Raw genomic sequence first — 19,094 nt, forward strand, 5'->3', positions numbered from 1 at the left:
AAGAAGAAAGTTGGTGATTGTGATTGCGGAAGAAGGCAACGTGCCACCAACAGGGAAGCGGCGTGCAGAGCGCGCAGAGCGTTAGAGCGAGCGGAAACCTCGAACGGCAGCTTGCAGAACGGCGGTTCAAGGCTCGATGATCGGCGGCCGGGTGTCCTGCTACCATGACGACCTGGTCGGAAATACCGCTCGTGGCTGGGCTCTCCTGTGTACCAGCGACTTGCTCTTATAGCTGCCTGGTGCAGAGCTTCCTGCTGGGGACCGGGACGCCTTAGCTACGTGTCTGCCGACCGAGCCCGACATTATAATGGCTGAGGCGTTGCAGGCTAGGCGTTACGGGCCAGCGACAGCAGTGGCCTGGTGTTCTGCCGGCCTGCTGTTCTCATGCTTCCACGTTGCAACAAGGTACGGCGTGATGATGATGGCGTAAGACGTGGCTGTCGCAAGCAACGCACCAGCCGTCTTCAAGTGTCAGACGACGACGCGACGCACTACGCAATGACAACTATCATGGTCACCGCAACGACGATGCACACCGGGGAGCCGTGATACTTGAGTGCTAGGCACATCCTTATATAGAAGGACCAAATTTTAGTCCGCGTGTATGTAAATCGTCTGTATCGTGTTAGCCTATATGTATAAAATCTGTGTTGCATATAAAAAGCTCCCATCTGTCGTGTCGTTATTAAAAGGATCCTGGGCCCAACGGAAACAGCAAGTCTGTTTTTATCTTAATATCACTCTACTTCAAGTGTTGAAAGGGCGTGTAGTTCGTTGGAGTCCATATGGCAAGATTCGTCTGGCATGGTGATAAAGAGCAAAGAGTCAAGGTGTTCCACTTGGCCCAGATATTCACCGACAAGCAACGTAACAGATGCAGAAAAATATTGCTGAGGCCGGTGGCAATGTCAAGCATTGCAAAAGGCAGTGGAATGGCTTTGATACTCATCACAATGTCGGACAGTGTTAAGAAGACCGTAGCACCAGTGAGAGCACCGTAGAAGATTGGGGCAAGGGGAAAAGAGCCAAGCGGAATGTCAGTGTCCTTGCGCGTGAGCAGTTTAGGTGGCCGATTATGAGCTTCAAGGAATTGGCGTGTCATACAGTGGCGAAAATTCAACTTCAGTGCGTGTGCAGTCAATGACGGCATTATGACGGGATAGCAAATCCCACCAGAGGATGATGTCAGGTGAACAGGCAGAAAGAACAATAAACTCTACAATCATAAACAAATAAGTATGACGATAATTAGTATGTTCTAAAGAGTCAGTACTGCTTAATGATAACAATGGAAAGTGTTCCTTTCGCCATAGTGCAGGGGGAAAATGAAAATTTGATAACGTTAGTTCTTGCCTGATAGGGAGGCAGAGATTCTGAGGGATGCCATCCGGTTAGCCATTTGACGATTTTATGACATTTTTAGGACATGTTTATGACATTTTATGTGATATCCTGACTGCATGGTGTGCAAAAGAGGGGGAACACTGACCTTGGCATAGTAACAAGTGATCACTGGAGTCTAGGCCCTATCAGTCTGCAATATTATTCAGCTAATTGAGAGTGTGTTTGGTACTGATGACATGCTCAGCTGCTCTCTAGTAGAAAAAGTAAAGTTGTACAGTTGGACCCACTTAGAACAATATTCAAGTGCCATAAAATTCCATCGTTTTGACTGACAATTGTTATAACCCGGTTGCATGAAAAAAAATTGAAATAACATGATGGCAGAGTTGTGAGAAAAGTATAATGGCGGAGAGGCCGATGCCCTTCCCCACCACCTTCCTCCGTCTCGCTGCTAATTGTGTTCCCTCATTAACTGTTAAATTCTGCTATTCTGCACGCTCCAATCGCGTGTAACAAGCCGCGGCTGTCGGCGTTCAAGAATGGCACTGCTATAATAACTGCAAATAGTTGTCACGGGCGGCAAGCGACATTGGAGCTCCGCCAAGACGTTGCTTTGGTGACCGCAAAAGGGGCCTTTTAAAAAATGCAGGAAGGTTACGGCGGCAGTATTTCAGCTTGAGAAATCCAGAAGCGCTGGAACGTGATTGCCACAAGCATCTGGCCACATACTTGCCACTGGCTTGTACGAGAAAACCGCGTATCCGTCAGCCTTGCTTGCTTTCTGCGAAGCTTGCCGACATCCTTCTCCAAGGCATCCAGGTGCTCCATGTAGTGAAGCAGAAGGTCCCTTGCTAAAACAAGCCTACGAGGGACTGAACCATCTACAGTACCTCCCACAGGGAAAATGTTGAGGCAGCCTGCCCTACCGTGTCAGCGCTCCCAGCGCCACTGTCGCTATCCGATGCAAGCACGTTCGTGACGATCGCCTCATCAGTTGGAAGCACTTCATTTCCAAATTTATAGCAGTACACTTTTCACCAGCAACATCGTGCTATGTGATAAGCGGGCACATCATCCACCTTCCGTTTCAGCGGTGAGTCTTTATGAGGCTGAGAAACTACGTGGCCAGGAACGACTTCGGTGCAACCAACAAAGATGAGCACGGGGGACTTAATCCGTTGGCAGAACTGTGCAAAATGAGGGGCCAGTGAGCAGTCTGGAAGCAGCATCCAATTTGCCAGCGCAGTTGGCATGGTCTATTCGCGTTTCAGAAGGTGGCACGGCATAGAGCTATGGGTGCAGCCCATTCGTGTTCAGAGGGGCGGAAGGGACAGGAAAGAGAAGGCTGGAAAATGAGCCTGTGGCAGCGTTTGGTGCGTTGGGCGATTGTGCAGCTGCTCGAATTTCTTTTACTTTTTTCTTTTCAAAGATTTCGCATTCCATTACCTTTTGGCACACCCTGCAACCAAACTTCATCGTTATAACTAATAATGTAACATGGGAGCGTTGTAGTGAGCGGGTTATTTCACCATAGAAAACATACAGAAGTTGACGGTGCAGCAGCTTCTCATTGTTGTAACCGACGTATTGTTAAAACCGGTATCGTTATAAGTGGATTCGACTGTATTCACAAATGACTAAGGCCTGCCAGTGCTTAGTGATCTGTATGAAATCACTCTGCCATTTCGCTTTATATCTATTACAATATCATTTGTAATTTTTGGAGAGTTTTGACATTGTGTAATTACTATTAATCACGGGTGACCGTCCACGTAGTGATATAATTAGCTAAGTACTCGTTCAATAACATTTCCAACGATTGCCATGTTCAGATTGTATATTTGGGGATACTGCTGATATATTTTTATTCCTAATAGCGAATGATTCGTCTATAATTTCCTAATTGTCATAGAACTAGGCCCGCAATTGTCTGCTAGTGGATGCCAGTGAAGCTCAACGTTCTCATATTGAGTGTGATAGTACACCCGTAAGCAAAAGTATACGGACCACAATGTCGGCGAAAAAACAATTTCTTCCTAAGTAACACTCGTAACCGGAAACTGACGAGTGCACTAGAAAATTCGTAATGCCAAGCTAGGGCTGCAGTCTTCAATTTCAAGTTACATTCACAGACACAGAAGAAAATTAGTTTTATTGCACAACTGCTGGTCCCTGCAGGTGCGCATTAGCCATGTTCAAACAGAGTTTTGTATTTTGCCTCTATCTGTTGTGACTGGCAGGACTCAAACCTGCTATGTTGTATTCAGCAAATCACCACGGCCACTGAACCACCATGACGAGTGTCCAAGAACTCCTGTCAATTGATGTGACAATTCCTGCTGGGTGTTTGTGCTTAGAATTATTGTTTGATTTGTTGCTGTCACAAAAATAACAACAAAAAGAAGCCTCCAAAAGGTGTCGTTAATCGTATGGCAGGAAAGTCTACTGATCCATCAAGCAGAATCTTGTTCTTAGCTGGTTGGTCGTTCATTGCAAACAGTAACGACTTTGATTGCGTGGTGGTAAGCTACACATGGAAACGAATGTTTTCCGTAAATAAACTTCACTTAGTACAGTCGAACCCTTTTATAACAATATTCAAGTGTCACAAAAATTCTATTGTTAAAACTGGTCCCATGAAAAAAAATGGGGCTGGATATATAGCTGTTCAGAAATAACTAGTATGATGGCGGAGGCCAGTTCTCCCCACCAACGTCCTCAATTTGGCTTGTGATTATGTTGACTATTTCAACTGTTTAACTCTGCTTCCTGCGCGCTCCAATCGCGTGATGATAACAAGCCACGGCTGTCGGCGTCCAAGAATGGCACTGCTATAACTGCAAAGAGGGGTCATGGGCAACAAGTGACATACAATCTTTGCCGAGGCATCAATTCGGTGTCCCCAACAAGCACCTTTTAAAAAATGCGGGAAGGTTGCCACGGCAGCATCTTAGCTTGAGAAATCCAGAAGCACTGGGATGTGATTACCACAAGCATCTCGCCACATTGGCTTGCACGAGAAAAGCGCATATCCGTCAGCCTCGCTTGCTTTACGCCAAGCTTGCGGACATCCTTCTCCAACGTATCCAAGGGCTCCATGTTGTGAAGCGGAAGGTCCCTTGCAAGAACAAGCCTATGACGCACTGAACCATCTACAGGACCTCCCGTGGTGACAATGTTGAGGCAGCCTGCCCTACCATGTCGGCGCTCCTATCGTGGACGTCACTGTCACTATCCGATGCAAGCATGTTCGCGACGATTGCCTCATCGGTTAGAAGCACTTGGTTTCCAACTTTATAGCAGTGTGCTTTCTTTTCACCAGCAGTATCATGCATTGCTGATGATCAGCGGGTAGATCAGCCATCTTCCCTTTCGGCGGCGTGTCATGCGAGGCTGAGAAACGATGTGGCCAAGAATAGCTTGACCCAACGAACAAAGACAAGCATGGGTGACTTAATCAGCAGAATCGCGCAGAATGAGAGACATAGAAAAAAACCAAAGGTGAAGGCCCAGCGAGTAATCTGGGAGCAGCCCCGGCAGCATTCCATTCCAGGTCCACTCGTGTTTCGGAGGGCGGCATGGTGCAGAGCTGTGGGCACAGCCCGTTCTTGATCGGAGGCCGACGGGAGAGATGCACGCGAGGCTGGTGTGCACCTCCCGTGGAGTGAAGCATGCGGCGGTAGTTGGGGTGGTGGGTGACCGTGCAGCGGCTCGAATTTCGCTTTTTCTTTTCAAGGATTTGCCATTCCATTACCTTTTGGCACAGACACCCACCTAGCAGACTTCATCATCATAACCGATAATACGGCATGGGGACATTGTAGTAAGCGAGTTATTTCCTCATTGAAAGTATACAAAAGATGACGGTGCAGCAGCTTTTCATTGTTCTTATTGATATACTATCGTTAAAACCGGTATCATTATAAGTGGGCTTGACTGTAGTTGGTGCACCTCTTGTTATTGCGTCATTTTGCACCACCTGTTACCCTTCAGTACAGGTCCCTCATCCTGCTCTTCTCATTTTTTTTTCTGGGAAAAAGGTATCAAAGTCTAACACAATCAACAAGTTTCACTTGTTTTGAAAATCTTGAAGGATGTTATGTTTTAATCAGTTTCATTGGCATTGGAATTAATATAGCTGGTATTTGGGCAAGATTCACTGGTGCACAGAATACATGGACTGACAGTTGGAATAATTTATAGCGCGCTTGGAATAACGTGACCAGTGCATGAATTAGGTAGAGTGGCGTTTCGAATAGATTGATCAGAAGAGCGCGTACTTTCGGCTGCTGTTCAGCCATCCACCGACCGAGTGCTTGCTTTGGCCTCGTAGGAGGCATCGCAGATGGAGCAGCGGTACCATCTGAGCCGCCTGGGGTCTTCGCATGTGGGCGAGAACCTCGCCTGGGCCTACGTCTTCAACTATCTCTTGGTGCTCACTGATCCCTGCAGCAGGCTCCACGACCGCTCGTTGTGTTGTGAGTGCACACGCCAAAGGTTGCGCGTCAACCACATGGGACACTGCCCTGCTATATTGATTACAGGGAACAAGGGGTGTGCAAATACAACTTTGGAACAATATATTTGTTATCTATCAATGACTGAAGAGCTCACTGAAAGCATGTCATGCTGAAAGCAATGGGCAAGAGAGCCGCATCTGCCAAAATTTATTCTTTCAAAGTTCTGCCAATCGCAACCAGAGTTTGTTGTGATTGAAAATTGCACACTTAGAGCTTGCTTTCTTTTTTGCTTGCTGCTCTCAAAAGGTTACAAAAAGCAAACATTTCTTTTAAATAAATTCTGGCATGGCTGATTGATTGTGCTAATTAGAACCATGGGTGTTTCTCCAATAGTGGCGCACTGAGCTGCCTCTTCATAAATGAACAGTGAAAAACGGACGGGAGACAAGGATTCTGACAATATTGACACGTGTACTTGTTTATCTTTATCGGGCGACCATGTTTCACCGCCTAACAAATGTTATCGCACAGCGCAGGACGCGTCTGCATGTATAGGAATTTTCTGGAATGTTATCGACGGTTTCATCCGCTGTCTGTCGCAGAACCTTGTGTAATCTGATTGCATGTATGCACGACGTGAATAGTGTAGGACTTTGTGGAAGACACGTGGGTGCCAGCGATTGCTCTGGAACATTCGACGACTGATGTATAAAAGCCGACGTGCTTGACCCGCTGATGAGATTTTCGACGATCGCCGACTGTGTTCACCGTTATCGTTGCTCTTTGAGTGTAGCCTGCTTTTGAGGGCACAAGTTCGCCTAATAACACGCTAGTTTCGTTAATCACAGTTTTGCTGCCTTCTTCACCGTCACTACTACGTGACAATATCAAGCGCTGTGCTAAATTATTTGTTATAGTTAAGCATCTCCTGTTCTGAGTCTGCACTAAACCATCTGTGACATTTACGAAAAAGTGTCATCGTGCAATTCAGACTACTTTTCAAGTTAGCACTGGATTAAAGAAAGTATTTTCCAATTCTTTTATTTCTCACATAGAGCCAAAAATTTTCATGTCATAGAGTATCACCTTTGATTGTGTGATGGCAGGCTACACTTAGAAGCGAATGTTTTCTCTAGTAAGCTTCAGTTGGTCGTCTCTGAAACCTAGAATATCCGCACTATAAGCGGTACCGCACTATAACTGTCTTGTGCGCGATAACTGCTAGGTGACACCACCTACTTAACAACCGTAGCTGGGGAACTGATCACATGACATGCTGGAGCAGAATGTTTTTCCCATGCCAAGCCGACAGGAGGTCATGCTGGTTGCAATTGTAACCTAATAAACCGTGCCTCTACTGTGTTTGCACGATTCTAATGTGCACTTTCTAGAATAAAAAGTGAATTCAAATTTGCATGCACGTTATAATTGTAACTACTTCCACTCATCATCAAAAAGGAAACCAATTCGTAATAAACAAAAAACGTCACAGTTTCGCCCCAAAGGCGAAGCATCGATTGTGATAGCAAATTAGTAGACAGCTATACGCATTAGCGATAGTAGTTTTATCGGCCGTCTATAAGCTTGTAAACATTGGCATACAAACTAAATTAACAAGTGGGGTGTCATGTGCGCACAGGTAAACATGAACACATCTCTAGATGACCGCAGAAACTCTCTCAGGACGCTGAAGTGAGGAATCGCAGCAGCAGGAGCTGGAGAACTGACCTTCGTACTGTCATTCGCTTCAACGTGACTGAAATGTCGAAAGCACAGCGCATACGAAGCTACCGGCACTAGGTGCACTTTCCCCACATCGCAGATTCCTTTCCAGATACGACACCTCGCGGCCCCGCCGTAAACACCAGCTGCCGGAGTAGACCCCTACCCCCTCCCTCGCCTCACCCCCGTGCCTCGTGCGCGACAGAAGAGGGTGCACTTCCACCTCACCTTCCTCCCTCCCTTGCGGGCGCGATGCTGAGCCACAATCGCGGGCTTACGCTCGCAAGCTTTCACTCGCACATACAGCGTACAGTATGTGGCAAAGATGGCATCGCGTTTGGACTTTCCACGCAACATGAAAGCGGCGGCGCAGGCAGAAATGCACATGGAGTTTCCATATAATATATATTGCTATAAAATAAAAAGCTCAGTGGAAGGCAGCTAGCCACACTGTCACTGAACGGACATTGTTTGTTTATGCCTAGGTTTGTAGTCGCTATTCTCCAGTTTGCTGTATATGCCTGTCATAGCCTTCTGCTCAGTGACCCTTTGTTGAGGTAGCCCAGTGGGAGAATGGAATAAAAGGACGTTTGTTTGCCTTTGTATGCTCTATAACATCGTTTCAACACAGTACGCTGCGACTCGGGTTTCGTTAGTTGATGTGCGTGGTAGAATCAGCACAAAGTTATTTTTGGGGTATTTGTGCAATAATATAACAGCGCGTTAATATCGGGGGTGCGGTAGAATCGTGCGAATTCGGTCCATAATGCTTGACATCATGTTCGACACTTAACGAAGACAGTGCGGCAGCACCGAGATGATGTGGAACAACGCCATGAGAAGTGCACCACGCAAGTACATAGAATGCAGCAAATGCCAGCAGTGCCTCCACGAGTGCAAGTCGAATACGAAACATTGCTATACCAAGGTGGCTTCACTTACGGTGCCCACAACTCTGCATGCAGCTCTCCTCAACCCGTTTGTTGTTTAGCTGCCTGAAAAACTTGACTTTCGGTGACCTGAGAGTGGAAAAGGTGGTTTACGAAATGGGAGCGCTGCAGAGTCATCTCCAGATTGAAGGAGCAAGATGACGAGATGTAAGTGCACACACTCATCTGTGCTTTAGGTTGTCATGACAAGGATGTTCTAGCCTCGCTAAAGCACCAGAAATTCAACTATGACACCGTGACACGAGTATTCGCAAAATATTTTGTGCCGCGGACGAATGTTATCTGCGGTTCTGTGAAGTTCAGCAGCTGCAAGCAAGAGGCGCACGAGACAGTTGACGCGTTTCTCCCCGAGCTTCACTTAGCAGCCGAAGCCTGTGAGTACGATGATCTGAAGGGACAATAGGCCTGGGACAGCCTTGCGGTAAGTCTCATGGACGCAAAGCAACAACTTAACATCAGGCTTACCCTTCTGTCACCATTGATCGCCATTTGGGAACTATCAAGCAGAAATAAAAGGAATTGCTAAAAGACCTGCACTACCTGACTGCGCCTTAGTGCAAATGGGGTGGGTCAACGAAAGATTGTGCACTGTGTGCACAGTGAACGACAAAACATGTAGCACGTGCAGCAAAAGGGGGCATTTTGCAGCCGTTTGCTTATGTGCACAAAAAACCTAAATAGGAAGGACACACACCAAGCCGCATTAGAACAAGTCCACTTGGGACAACTACCTAGCAGACCAGCAAGACCTTAGGCCATGGAAGGTTGGTGGGACAGTCAATGGCTTGCTCATGAAGTTTAAGGTAACCACCAGTGCAAACGTGACAGCCATACCGACAAGCCTTTATGATGCATGAGTTATGAGCAACCTGACACAAGGAGAGAAAAAGTTACTTCGACCTGGTCGAACCAGCATATAAACAGTTGGTACAGTTTAAGGCAACACAGCGCTGGAATGGGCGGTCATGCCAACGTGTCTACGCGATTTACAAGCTCCACAACGCACTTCAACATCCCGAAATCAAGTCCCTAGATGTCTTACTGAGCCTACCAGAGGTCACGAAGTTAACAGGCAGAGTCAGTGATCCAGCTGACAATCTGAGTTGCTACCCCAACCTGACCACAGGCCTGGGCCGACTCCTCCTAATCATCATCATAATCAGCCTGGCTACGCCCACTGCAGGGCAAAGGTCTCTCCCATACTTCTCCAACTACCCCGGTCATGTACTAATTGTGGCCATGTTGTCCCTGCAAACTTCTTAATCTCATCCGCCCACCCCTAACTTTCTGCCGCCCCCTGCTAGGCTCCCCTTCTCTTGGAATCCAGTCCGTAACCCTTAATGACCATCTGTTATCTTCCATCCTCATTACATGTCCTGCCCATGCCCATTTCTTTTTTTATTTCAACTAAGGTGTCATTAACTCGCGTTTGTTCCCTTACCCAATCTGCTCTTTTTTATCTCTTTACAACGACCAAACTTTCCATAGCTCGTTGTCCTCAATTTAAGTAGAACCCTCTTCGCAAGCCTCCAGGTTTCTGCCCCGTAGGTGAGTACTGGTAAGACACAGCTGTTATACACTATTGAGGGATAATGGCAACCTGCTGTTCATGATCTGAGAATACCTGCCAAATGCATCCCAGCCCATTCTTATTCTTCTGATTATTTCAATCTCATGATCCGGATCCGCGGTCGCTACCTGCCCTAAGTAGATGTATTCCCTTACTACTTCCAGTGCCTGGCTACCTATCGTAAACTGCTGTTCTCTTCCTAGAATGTTTAGCATTACTTTAGTTTTCTGCAGATTAATTTTTAGACCCACCCTTCTGCTTTGCCCCTCCAGGTCAGTGAGCATGCATTGCAATTGGTCCCCTGAGTTACTAAGCAAGGCAATATCATCAGTGAATCGCAAGTTACTAAGGTATTTTCCATTAACTCTTACCCCCAATTCTTCCCGATTGAGCTCTCTGAATAGCTTCTGTAAACACGCTGTGAATAGCATTGGAGAGATCGTATCTTCCTGCCTGACGCTCTTCTTTATTGGGATTTTGTTGCTTTCTTTATGGAGGACTACGGTGGCTGAGGAGCCGCTATGGATATCTTTCAGTATGTTACATTCGGCTCCTCTACACCCTGATTCCGTAATGCCTGCATGACTGCTGAGGTTTCGACTGAATCAAACTGATTCCTCATGACTCGTCATGACTGAATGCAAATACGACTGTTTCCTGATGCCCAGCCCATGCATAATCACATAACCGAGAAGAGTGCCACCACTTATGCTTCCCCTTGTCACGCGAGTCGCGACGTGGGCATCTACTATAGCATGCAGCGTGCCAACCGATGTGCTTTAGGGTAGAGGTTGCTTTGTCAGGCCAAAATTGATGACAGGGAGGCATGTCTGGTTTTCGGCAACAGTTACGACGGATAGAACTTGTTGCTGGGCGAGTTGGTTGGGATCTAAAGAATACATTGTTGCGCCAAAAAACGAAAAATAAAGACTTGGGAAGGAAGAGTACGAAAAGACAGATTGAGCGCTGAACAATAAAACTGAGATGGTTGATGTAACTTGAAGTAGACATGGTAGAAAAGGGGCCCACTGTACTAGAAATGTAGTCGAGTAGAACTTGTTGCTGGGCGAGTTGGTTGGGATCTAAAGAATACATTGTTGCGCCAAAAAACGAAAAATAAAGACTTGGGAAGGAAGAGTACGAAAAGACAGAACCATCTCAGTTTTATTGTTCAGCGCTCAATCTGTCTTTTCGTACTCTTCCTTCCCAAGTCTTTATTTTTCGTTTTTTGGCGCAACAATGTATTCTTTAGATCCCAACCAACTCGCCCAGCAACAAGTTCTACTAGACTACATTTCTAGTACAGTGGGCCCCTTTTCTACCATGCCTACTTCAAGTTACATCAACCATCTCAGTTTTATTGTTCAGCGCTCAATCTGTCTTTTCGTACTCTTCCTTCCCAAGTCTTTATTTTTCGTTTTTTGGCGCAACAATGTATTCTTTAGAGTTACGACGGAGTGGGGCGCAGTGATATTGCGCATCAAAAGGACATCAGGAACAGGTGAGACAATGTAATCACCATCGGGCTTAGGGAAAGATGACAGCAAATCGGCAAAAGCGAAGGCTTTAGGTGGCAGGCAAACGAAGGTGGTCGCACTAATGTTGTTTGGTAGTTTGGCACAAATATGCAGGAGTATAAGACGTTTTGAGGCAAAGGGAACCAGCAAAACAGTCGGTCAGAGCTCAGTGTGCTGTAAGAAAGTGTAGCCCGAGGATAAAATCATGGGGTCCAGTTGGTTCAGCACTGTAAAAAAACTGGAACGTAGCAGCCGTTGATGCTTATATGGGCAGTACACATTCCATTGACGGCAACAGTGCTGCCATTGGCGACATGTACAGCTCGTGTAGTAGCAGGCGTGAGAACCTTCTTCAGTTGACGATTGAGGTTAGCACTCATTATGGACAACTGGGCTCCGTTATCAATTCACGCAGTCAAAGGAACGCCATCGATGTGAACATCAAGTAAGTTCTGGTTCGTTTGGGGCGTCGATAGGGGATTTCGGCACGATGAAAATAATGCAGCACTACTTCCAGGAGCTCCATGTTCTAGTTTTCCAACCCAGAGGGGCCATAGTTGGTCGGCGGCGAATAGAGGCATGGCTGGGGCGACGGGAAGCGACGGCGCTGAGGAGACGGCGAGGGAGCGAGACGAATGTCATCTACAGGAATGGTCGGAGGTGGGAGACATACAGTGGGACAAATAGCGGTGAGTATTGGCATGCGGGCGAGGAGAGGAGGAAAAGTAGCTCCAATATGGGAATGTCCAGGAGGTGCGGTAGTGGTGAGCTACATGGCTAATCCGGTAACAATGGAAGCAGATTGGCTTCTCGTCCGGAGCGCGCCACTTAGTAGAGCAGCGGAATCTGGGCGGAGAATACAGGTTGCTCTGAGGCACAGCTGTCGTCACCGGTCTGGCATCAGGTCGAGAGACAGACCAGGCAGCAGCAAAACCAAGGTTGGTATATTCTTGCTGCACAACTGCCTCAATGATGGAGATTGCTAGGGCTGGTTGGTCAGATGTGTGGTCAAGAGGGCGTGAATAGAACGGGGCTGTACTTGCAACCTCGAGCTCGCGGCGAGCGATACACGTCACATTCTTATAAAGAGGGGTGGGGGGTAGGGCAGTGGCAAGGTCGATGCAGGATGACGTTGCAGCCATGTCAGGGAGACGAGAGAACTGTGGAATGATGCAGCGGTTTTGTCCAGCTCGAAGCGGTGGAATTCCTTGCCAGTCTATGGTAGAGTGTATAAGCGCGACTGGACGAGGACGTAGAAAGAAACATACACAGACACAGCGCTTCACTTTTAACTATAGGTTTTATTTTCGCAGGCATCGATAAATATATACCGTGCGAGCGGAAACGTAACAGCAAAAAAAGAACATTGAGGGGTGCATTTCGTTGAACCGAACACGTGTGCAAGGCAAGGGAAAAGCATGTACTACAATGGTCACGAAGATAAACCGAATAATCGTATCTCCTTTTCTGATAGCGACACCGAAGGCTTGCTTACGCACTTTTGCTCTAATTTTGCAATCTCGTAGGGCTCTACAATCTCCTTCGTCATCCTGCTATGAGCCTTATACAGAATGGAAGTGCTTTCAGACATGGGCTTGCAGGAACAATCTCGGCAGTGAATACCCAAATGATCCGGGATTACCTTAGTGACGTTATATTGATGCTCTTTTAATCTCTCGTTGATGCATCTGCCGGTTTGACCAATATACGTTCTTCCGCATGAAAGTGGGATGGCATAGACAACGTTACGAGTACAGGTTACAAATGGTTTGCGCGATGTTGGGTAGAACATGCGGGCCTTCTGTTATTCTCTGTGTTAACCTGTTTGCATAGCTTCTGTAGACGCTCAGGGGCAGAGAAAACCACGTCTACCCCCGATTTCGCCGCTATTCTTCTGAGATTATGGGAAATGCAATGATTGTATGGTACCACAGCAGATTTCTTTGCTCTAGCATTGGCACTGCTTCAATTCGACGCGTTTTTGCACTTCTTGCTTAAGCCCTCCGCGACAGAAGTTAGCATACGCATCGGGTAACCAGAATCTGCCAGGCGCTTGGCCTGCTCTTTGAAACTGGCTTCCATTTTGTGGTCACACGACTTCGTCAGAGAATTGTTGAAACACGATGTTACTACTGCGCGTTTTGCAAGTTTTGAATGAGCGGAATGAAATGGTAGGACTGGCTTATTGCCTCTCGGCTGATAACTCCAGCATGTCATTTGAGCATAAAAGTACAATCCCAAGTCTAAAAACCTTATGAAATTGCCTAGGGGGACTTCATGTGCCAAAGACAAAAGGGACAACACTTAGTGAATGAGGTTACGGTTTTTGAAACCAGCGAGTCAAAATTGTCTGATTTGTTATTTAAAATTAGAAAATCGATGGTTAGTCGAAGGTAGGCAGCACCCGAATAATGCGAGAATTAACCACGGGATTCGAATCTGCAAACTGATGCGCTCGGAATGGCAGCGACAAGTGCGAATGCACAGAGAAAACTTGCGGCTACTTCTGGAACCTACAACAAGTGGGAACTCGTGGCGACAGTTCTCCGGGATCATCGACCGCACGACGGAATTCCTATGGCAACATGCTTTTCCAAGCCTGAGACAGGGATTACAGAAGAAGCCTGCAGCATCAACGAGCCAGGTACAAATCGTCGGTGACCTGGCGCTACCAAACAAGGTACAGCAAGTACTCAAATGTGGGCCAAAGTTCGCGACTCAGCCAAAGAAGTCTGCTCCCGATCTGTTGGCAGTGGTACGACAAGTGTCAAAGCGTGTACCTGAAGCCAAGTCGGAAGGGTGTGTATCTGAGGCACTGGATGTGCTTACGCGGTCCTCCCCTTAGTGAAAAGTTCTCCGTGAACAAGACTGTTAAGTTCTTGAAAGACAATGCGCTCACAGTTATCCCTGCGATTAAGGAGGGTGGTTTCGTGGTGACGAACAGGACGATGTATAATTCAAAGGCTCGTGAAGCCATTTCGTCAACTATCAGGGTCCACAAGGACATAACACTTAAGAAAGTCCAAAATGAAGTAAAGAAGCTATGCAAAAACTTCAAACTAGTTGGCTTATCCCGGTCCATTGAAGAAAGCACAAAGGGGGACCTTGAATTGTTGTTCTCAGCAAAAACGCACAAGCCGGAATGCCCCCTCAGAGTGATAGTGTCAGAGAATGCTACTTGGCAGAAATATGTAGCGACGTACTTACAAAAACGCCTAAAGCTCTTGCCATTCGACGACCCATTTTTGGTAACAAAGTCAGAACAAGTGGTGGAATTCTCTAAAGACTGTCAAGACAGGGATCTTGTCGCTCTTTCCATTGACTGAAAGGACCTATACTATTCTCTCCCACAGAATGACGTGATGAAATGTGCATCTGACTGCACTGACAAGTTTGGAGCGGTTCGTTTTCAAAACGCTTGTTCTCTGACTAGCGACAGAGATTTAGAACTTCTTCGTTTTTGTGTTAATTCGACGTACGTGACTTGGGAAGGAAATTTTGCCAAACAAAAAGATGGCATATGCATTGGGTCATGTATTGCTCCCTGCTTAAGTGACTTGTATCTAGGTAACCGCGACCAGGTTATTGATGAACGCCTGAAAAATGACACAGATGTCGCGAAAGTGTTCAGATTCGTTGACGATTTTCTAATCAATTTAAATAACAAATCAAACAATTTTGACTCGCTGGTATCAAAAACCGTAACCTCATTCACTAAAGTGCTGTCCCCTTTGTCTTTGACACATGAAGTCCCCATAGGCAATTTCATAAGGTTTTTAGACTTGGGATTGTACTTTTATCCACAAATGACATGCTGGAGTTATCAGCCGAGAGTCAATAAGCCAGTCCTACCATTTCATTCCGCTCATTCAAAACTTGTAAAACGCGCAGTAGTAACATCGTGTTTCAACAATTCTCTGACAAAGTCGTGTGTCCACAAAATGGAAGCCAGTTTCGAAGAGCAGGCCAAGCGCCTGACAGATTCTGGTTACCCGATGCGTATGCTAACTTCTGTCGCGGAGGGATTAAGCAAAAAGTGCAAAAACGCGTCGAATTGAAGCAGTGCCAATGCTAGAGCAAAGAAAGTTACTGTGGTACCATACATTCATTGCATTTCACATAATCTCAGAAGAATAGCGGCGAAATCGGGGTAGACGTGGTTTTCTCTGCCCCTGAGCGTCTACAGAAGCTATGCAATCAGGTTAACACAGAGAATAACAAAAGGCACGCATGTTCTACCCAACATCGCAAACAATTTGTAACCTGTACTCGTAACGTTGTCTATGCCATCCCACTTTCATGTGGAAGAACTTATATTGGTCGAACCGGCAGATGCATCAACGAGAGATTAAAAGAGCATCAATATAACGTCACTAAGGTAATCTCGGGTCATTTGGGTATTCACTGCCGAGATTGTTCCTGCAAGCCCATGTTTGAAGGCGCTTCCATTCTGTATAAGGCTCATATTAGGCTGACGAGGGAGATTGTAGAGGCCTACGAGATAGCAAAATTAGAGCAAAAGCGCGTAAGCAAGCCTTCGGTGTCACTATCGGAAAAGGAGATACGATTCCTCGGTTTATCTTTGTGACCATTGTAGTCCATGTTTTTCCCTTGCCTTGCACACGTGTTCGGTTCAACGAAATGCACCACTCAATGTTCTTTTATTGTTGTTACGTTTGTTTCCGCTCGCACGGTATATACTTATCGATGCGTGCGAAAATCAAATCAATAGTTGAAAGTGAAGCGATGTGTCTGTGCATCTGTTTCTTTCTACGTCATCGTCCAGTCGCGCTTATACACTCTACCATGGATTCTAACCAACTAGCCCACCAACGTGTTTTAACCAAGTTCATTCCTTGGCAGTGCTGTCGATGGTGGAAAAATTGTTGTAGATCAACAAGCTGAATGCGTCATCTGCAATTCCTTTGAGGACACTGCCGACGTTATCAACCTTTGTCATTTTTTGTCGACTTTGCGACAAGGAGGGAGCACGTCTTGTATGTGTGAGACATACGATTCTGTGGAAGGCTGCGCTCTGATAGCAAGCTCTGACAGCCAGTTGGCGACTTCTTGGATTTCCAAAGAGGTCGCGGAGCTTCTCCTTGAAGGCATCCCAGCTTGACAGCTCGTTGTTGTGTCCGGAACCGGACACGCAGTATTCCGCCCAAGCAGAATATTATATTTGCTAGCATTATGGTAGGGTTCCAGTGGTTGTTGTGGCTAACAAGCTCATACATGCTGAGCCAGTCCTCAACGTCAACATTATCTTGGCTGGAGAATATGCCAGGATCGTAGTGATTGGTGACCGTGACGTATGTTGTTTTTAGGGTCACCGATGTAGATGCAGACGAGGTATCACCGGGAGCTATGGTGGGAAGCTGGACAGTGCGGCCGCTGCGGAGCTCCGTGGCGAGAGTGGGAAAGCTGACCTCCACCAAAATGTTTTGTGAACGAGGGATGATACACTGAAGACTATTTACAGTGTATATTTACAAAAATAACTGCAGCGCTGGCCAGTTGAGCCGACGGCTTGAAACTCGGGAGCAGTTCGTCTTCGTCGGGCGCCCACGTGCATCGTCCAAAACAAGCAATCAATATGCATGTAACAATATAAACCGCACCGCACTATTATGCAGTGATTCAGTGTTATGGGTTAGGTATGTCGGATCGGGGTCGGAAATGGCAGAGGCATCTTCTATTTTTGGACGAACAAGTCTAAGTTATGTGAGCTTATGTATCTGGAGAGGCGCATGCTTAAGTGGATGTTTGACTAGGCCAAGCAAGTGGCTAGCTGAGTCATTAGTGACACTGATGTGATAATGTCATTTTAAGTCAGATCAAAAGTGGATTCCAAGGTATTTGTATGTAGTAAAAATTTCAGTATCAATGTTATTGAAGATATAATCATTGGGAAAGCAGGCATTATGATGAGTAAAGGACATAAAAATTGAAGCTCTTAGTGGCAATTTCATTTTTTATAACAGATTAAGTTTTTTAGAAAAATTTAAAGCTTTCACTTTATTTACTTTCTTAAAGTCAAATGAGAAATAAGGAGTAGGGTTATCACCATGTTGTACTTCCATAACATTAAAATCTACTGAGCGTCTATCTATACAGTGCACATCAAGACGAGGACGAGAAGTGGACATGGAACACACAAGCCCCGACTTGCAACAGTTTATCTTGAAGCATGGGACCATCTGTATCGGCAAAACCTTCATCCACATCACACATGAGCAGCCTGAAGGAATTTTTTGTCTCCTGTGTTTCATGCCTGCTTCTCGTCTTGTAGTGCCTAAAATCCTCAATCATGTCGTACCAAGATGCCCAAACAGCCACGTGAGTAAGGACATTACCTTCATTTAAATTCCTTTAGTGTCATTAACCATGTCGTACTTCAATTGTTAATAGTGTTAGGATTGGATTGCAGGATTTTATGATCAGTATTACATGTGACTTGACTGTATAATACGCAGTCGTCTCAGAAAGTGCTATACATGAGGACACACAAATAGGTAAGTCGTTAATGTATACATGTGCAGGGTTCGTAGTGGTCCTTGAAAACCTTTGATTTTTGAAATGCTGTTTTCAAGGCCTTGAAAACCCTTGAACTTTTAAAGGTCCTGGATAGTCCTTGAATTTGTATGCTCGGCTAGGCTTAGCGAATTTTACTGAGCATCTGGCCGTGTTCAACGGCTGATGTTTACATCCAAGCCAATCCAATGCAGCGTTAACGCTGAGACGCTGTCAGCCGTTAATGCTGACATGCCTGACGCGGAATCCACCCCCGCCGAGACCACCTAACCAAAAGTATGAACCAAAAGTGCACATTGTTCACGCTGGCGCATCTGATCTGCGTACTACCGGATAACTTCACATTTTCAAATCCGGGAGAATGGCCAATGTGGATTTCGACTTTCAACTGGTTTCGCCCTACCACTGGCACGCGATGAAAGCTTCGGCAGGCGCCGAAACGTCAAAAGCATTGGTCGGGAACAGGGCGAAGCGGGACGACGCGCAGCGATTATGTCGATTGCCGATGCTAGAAGTTTGCCGACGCGAGGCGAAGCGGTTCTTCATTCTATGGCGAAGCTTCGCCGGCGTGCACCAATGAGAGGCTGCGACGCATCGCCGGCGTCAACCAACTGGAGGCTGCGAAGCCTTTGGCTGCTATGCCATGCAGATGCCTGCGGCGTCGCTCACTTACCCATTGTAGCCGTCGCGCCTTGAATTGCGGTCGGTTGTCAAGACATGGCTCCACCTACTTCCCTATCTCCGCCAAGGGTGCTGGGGTGGTGTGGTGTCGCGGCGGTAGCGGCGGCGGCTGCTTGGAAAGCGTGGCGACACAGGGGGACATCGCGACACGTCTGTTCACTTGTACTTGGACAAACTGGTTGTGCTCTTGCCACTTTCGACGAAATTTTCGTTTCTTGCACTTATCGCAATTGCTTCACTCAGTATAAGTAGCGTTCACAAGTAACGTAACCAGAAGACCGCAGCAGTTCATTTCACACGTACACGCTCTCATCCT

At 46.5% G+C, this 19,094-nt stretch overlaps 1 protein-coding gene across 3 annotated transcripts in view; it reads left to right on the plus strand.

The window, feature by feature from the left end:
• Positions 1-19,094, plus strand: part of Sting (transmembrane protein sting) — a 399,550-nt gene that overhangs the window by 264,010 nt on the left and 116,446 nt on the right. The window contains exon 5 of one of the 3 annotated variants that reach the window (XM_075694787.1): positions 5,678-5,822. The exons of the other annotated variants lie outside the window; for them this stretch is intronic. Coding sequence (XP_075550902.1) covers positions 5,678-5,822 — 145 coding nt within the window. The remainder of the gene's footprint in view (positions 1-5,677; positions 5,823-19,094) is intronic. 3 annotated transcript variants of the gene reach the window in all.

Source organism: Dermacentor variabilis, chromosome 6, assembly GCF_050947875.1.
Source record: "Dermacentor variabilis isolate Ectoservices chromosome 6, ASM5094787v1, whole genome shotgun sequence".
Classification (NCBI taxonomy): domain Eukaryota; kingdom Metazoa; phylum Arthropoda; class Arachnida; order Ixodida; family Ixodidae; genus Dermacentor; species Dermacentor variabilis.